The following is a 4,007-nucleotide window of genomic DNA, read 5'->3' on the forward strand; positions in this document are numbered from 1 at the left end:
ATTGATTTTAGTCTACTACAGGTGTACAAACATTAATAACTCAATTACGAGGTGAAGCCCAGAAGTTGAAGGAGTCTGCAGGACAAGATTAATGAAATGAAGGTGCGCTAGTGTTTTGTTGTTTCAGTTTTTTTTTTTTTTTTTTTTTTCTCTTTAGAAGGGATATGGAAAATGCAATTAGTGTTTGGAATTATTCTATATATCTGAGTGCTGCAAAGTATCCATAAGGAAAACGGGCAAGTTGCACATTCAATTTGTTTTGGTCACGCTGAGTGGAGCTTTGTTTGTATAGGCAGAGAAGAATTAGCTTCGTGATGAGAAAACAGAGGCTTAAGACAGGCAAGTAAAAGCTTTGACTACTCAACCAGGCTTTTTGCCTCATCCTCTTGCAATCCCAGCACCATTGTTTGCCCCAGCAAGCTGGTGCCATTCATGGGTTTCCATGTGACAGTTCATGCCGCTGGCTTCTTTTGATATCTCACAAGACCATGTCCTCCGCCCCCCAGTTGCATAAGGTGCCGGGGCTTCTTTTTTTGTCTGCATTTCTTGTGCACAAGGAAGCCTTTGTTTGTGAAGTCACTGAAGTCTCTTGTTATTTCTATTTCTATCAAGTTTGCAATAATAAGACTGGATTAGGCGGATGACAAATGTTATTTAAGATGTTGGGAAATCCCATTGGTCGTTGATTTGTTGGAACAGCTTGTAGGTTAATTTTATTAACCGAATTGGTAATCTAGGTACCATTTTTGACTGGTCAAGCATATCTCTTATTAATTGTTCTAGAATAAATGTATGCACATGGTTTGTAGGGAAAAGTTGGAAGGTCTCAAGCCAACAAGTGGCAACTTGAATGGTCGGCTTGTTTGGTTAATATTACAAGTTGGACAGTTCAAATCCTCACTCAACAAATATATGGTTATTGGAGGTGGGATCGTGTATCCAAGGTTTACCTGACAATGATGAGTTGAGAAGTGGTTCTGTCTTGAAGGGATTCAACGTCATAAAAAAAAGATGTTGGAAGACATCCATTATGATGTTAGTTTATTTTATTTGCTGACCGAACCTTCAGTATTTGTAGTTGATTTCTGCCAGCAAGTTGTTTAATTAGTACTTATTTCCCTTCATTTGAAAACAAAATTCTTTGTAGCTTAACCGAAAAACTTATTAGGAACCTATTTACAAAAATTGTTCTTAACAGGGTAATTTGAATCCCATGTATTTACCAGAAACATAGCTCCTCCAAACATCTACAGCTCCGAAGGTAGTCATCAGAACGGTACTCAAAGCCATCACAATGCTAACAGAGAATACGATGAGAGATGCCCTCCCATATTCTTGAATTGCTCTCTGCACCACTACCAATCCAAGGAACGAAGCAGCACAGCAAATGATGGCAAAGATGAGGGCAGCATCTGTGTGTTCCATTCCCAGCAACACGTACTGGAATGCCGACATGGTTGATGAGAAGAAAACCATGAAAGAACATGTTGCCGCTGTTACCTGCACCAAAACATGAAGAAAAAAAAAAAAGAATTCCTGCCAGTTTAACGTGAACATGATGAAAAGAGAATGATTTTGAAGATGGAATTAGAGGTCACCTCTGGCGCTATCCCAACATGAAGAAGAAGTGGGCTTATAAGCATTCCACCTCCAATTCCAAACACACCACCTAAAATCCCTGCTAATAATGCCATCTTTGGGAAGATAAGCTTGTTTGATGGTCCTTCTTTAATCAGGTCTTGATCTTCATCCTTCACAAAAGAGTAAAGAGTAAATACGTTGAATATATTTAATTAATATTGTTTATAGAAGTATGAAGAATTTGAACCAAATAAATCATGGAAAACTGATATTCAATCCTTTTTGTCAAGCACCTCACGATTGGAAGCCTGCTGTTGAACGATGTCCTTCTTGCATAGGATCCAGGCGGTGAAAATCATGGCAAGAGGAATTTGGAGTGACGAGATAATCCAGTAACCCGCTCCACAAGGTTCTATTTCAATTATACCCTGCACATATTTCGAACCACACATTAAAAGACATGCCATTTAATTTATAACAAGAATATAGGAGTAATGCTATGGACGGAAATTTTTTTAAAAAAGTCTGAGGGTAATTAGGTAATTTTATAGATTTTCGTCCAATTTGACGAAAATTAGTAACAGAATGTTTAAATTGAAAATTTTTAAAATATTAGGGGGTACATTGCCAATTTTTAAACTTTGGAGTTCAAATTGAAAAATTCCTGAAACTTCATGGATAAGGGAATTTTTCCCTAAAATAAAGTAAAAAGACCCTCCAGCCTCCTGGTCCAGTCCTGGATGCAGCTTTCCCTTATGGTGGGCGTTGATTCCAGCGGACCACGAAGCTAGTGGCCGTGGGATTCCCAAACTACATGGTAGCAATTTCACTGCTTTGAATCCGTCTCTGGATTTGCTTAGGCATAAAGCTAAAAAGCTATACAATCACTTAGCAAAGTTAACATATTAATTACACACTAGTTAATGGTCTATCACTGGATTTTGCATTCAATTCAAAAAAGTATGCAATGTAATTGTTGTTAATTTTGAAGATTAAGATTATTCTCAAGAAGGATATATGATTAGAAATGGAGCAAGCAGCCGTACCTGTCCTTGCCGATTGCCACGGAGAAGATACAGAGTAAAGAAGGAAAACCAGACAAGAACTAAGACTCCCATTTTCATCCATGGAAACCTCAATTTGCAATCTCCTTTCACACCCAAAAGAGGTTCTTTAGTAGCTTCAATCCCTTCACTTTCATCCGATTCCTTCTCTAATGTTTCACACCCATTTCTTTTCAGCTCTTCAGATTCCATTTTCCAGTGCAGAACACCATTTTTACAGGTCTTTGAGGTAGAACAAGCAAGAAAAGTAGCAAAGAGCATAGTAATAAGCCATTCTGGGAAGACAAGGTTGCAAATCACTCCAATACTCACTCCTAACAACATGCATGGCTCCGACAGAAGTGCTATGTCAAAGTCAATCAATGTCCTGCCACCAAATTTGGGGCTAGTGCTGCGCAGGTTGCACACAACATTTGCAACTGACCCTCCTGTGACCATGAAAGCTGACAAACTTGAAGCTGTCTTGAGGTCTACGCCTGCCACAATAGTTAATATGGGTATGAAAAGCCCCCCGCCGCCAATCCCTCCTGCGCTAGATATAGAGGCGGCTATGAAGCAGAGAACCCCTGCTACAACAACAGGGGTTGCTAATTTTAGTTGGTTTTCTTGTGTTTGGTGACTCCTCCATTGATAAAATTTGTTGAGCAAGTGCTCGATTCTGAGGGAGTTGGAAATGGATTCTGTTTGTTTTGCATGGGAGTGATTGAAGGTGATGAAGAGGATTAGGGGAAGAATAAACCAAGAAAGAGAACTATGGTTCTTCATTTGTTTGGGAGTTCTTGAATCTTGGTGGTTTTTTTTTGTGGGGAGGAGTTTTTAATGATGTTGTCTCCAGATGAACTGTCCTCGGTGTCTTATATAAGAGCAAGGAGGAGGTGTTGCATGGCATTTGTGTGGAAGATGACAGAAATGGCCACATCAACTGATTCAACTAGACAACAGGAAATACTTACATATATAAAAAAAAAACTAGACAACAGGAAATGGCTGCGATGTTTCTAGTAATTAATATTATTCAATATAATGGTCGGTAAGCACATACCCACTGGTTGATAAAAATATAATTAAAAGAAGACTTTGCAGTGGAGATATTTTCTTTAGATTTATAAAATAATTTACTTTGATTTTTCATTAAAGAAAGACTGATGGGGATTAGGATCAGAATTGGGAAGGCTTGAAAGTTGGAACCACTTTGTACCCACTCATTTGTTTGTTACCCTTGCTTGCAATACTAGAATAAAGTTACATTTTAATTTTGAAAAAAATGTGATGTCCATCTTCATCTCAAGGGACTCTTATTGTCGAGGGGACTCGTCTTACCATCAGGATTGCTAACGGCTTATGCAAGAGCAATCCTACCGT

The 4,007-nt window shown here is 38.6% G+C and overlaps 1 protein-coding gene across 2 annotated transcripts; it reads right to left on the reverse strand.

Moving 5' to 3' along the window:
* Positions 1-1,091: 1,091 nt before the first annotated feature.
* Positions 1,092-3,534, reverse strand: LOC132171743 (sulfite exporter TauE/SafE family protein 2). 2 transcript variants are annotated; one of them, XM_088511124.1, is made up of 5 exons: positions 3,473-3,534; positions 2,628-3,441; positions 1,875-2,009; positions 1,599-1,751; positions 1,092-1,500 (listed from the first exon to the last, which is right to left on the reverse strand). In XM_088511124.1, exons 1-5 carry the CDS (start codon positions 3,532-3,534, stop codon positions 1,192-1,194), a joined length of 1,473 nt encoding a protein of 490 aa, XP_088367250.1. In that variant the 3' UTR covers positions 1,092-1,191. The 2 variants fall into 2 exon arrangements, with proteins under 2 accessions (XP_088367250.1, XP_059439117.2); XM_059583134.2 differs by having other exon boundaries at positions 2,628-3,495.
* Between the last annotated feature and the right edge of the window lie 473 nt (positions 3,535-4,007).

Source organism: Corylus avellana, chromosome 1 (genome assembly GCF_965113065.1).
Source record: "Corylus avellana chromosome 1, dhCorAvel1.hap1.2, whole genome shotgun sequence".
Lineage (NCBI taxonomy): Eukaryota > Viridiplantae > Streptophyta > Magnoliopsida > Fagales > Betulaceae > Corylus > Corylus avellana.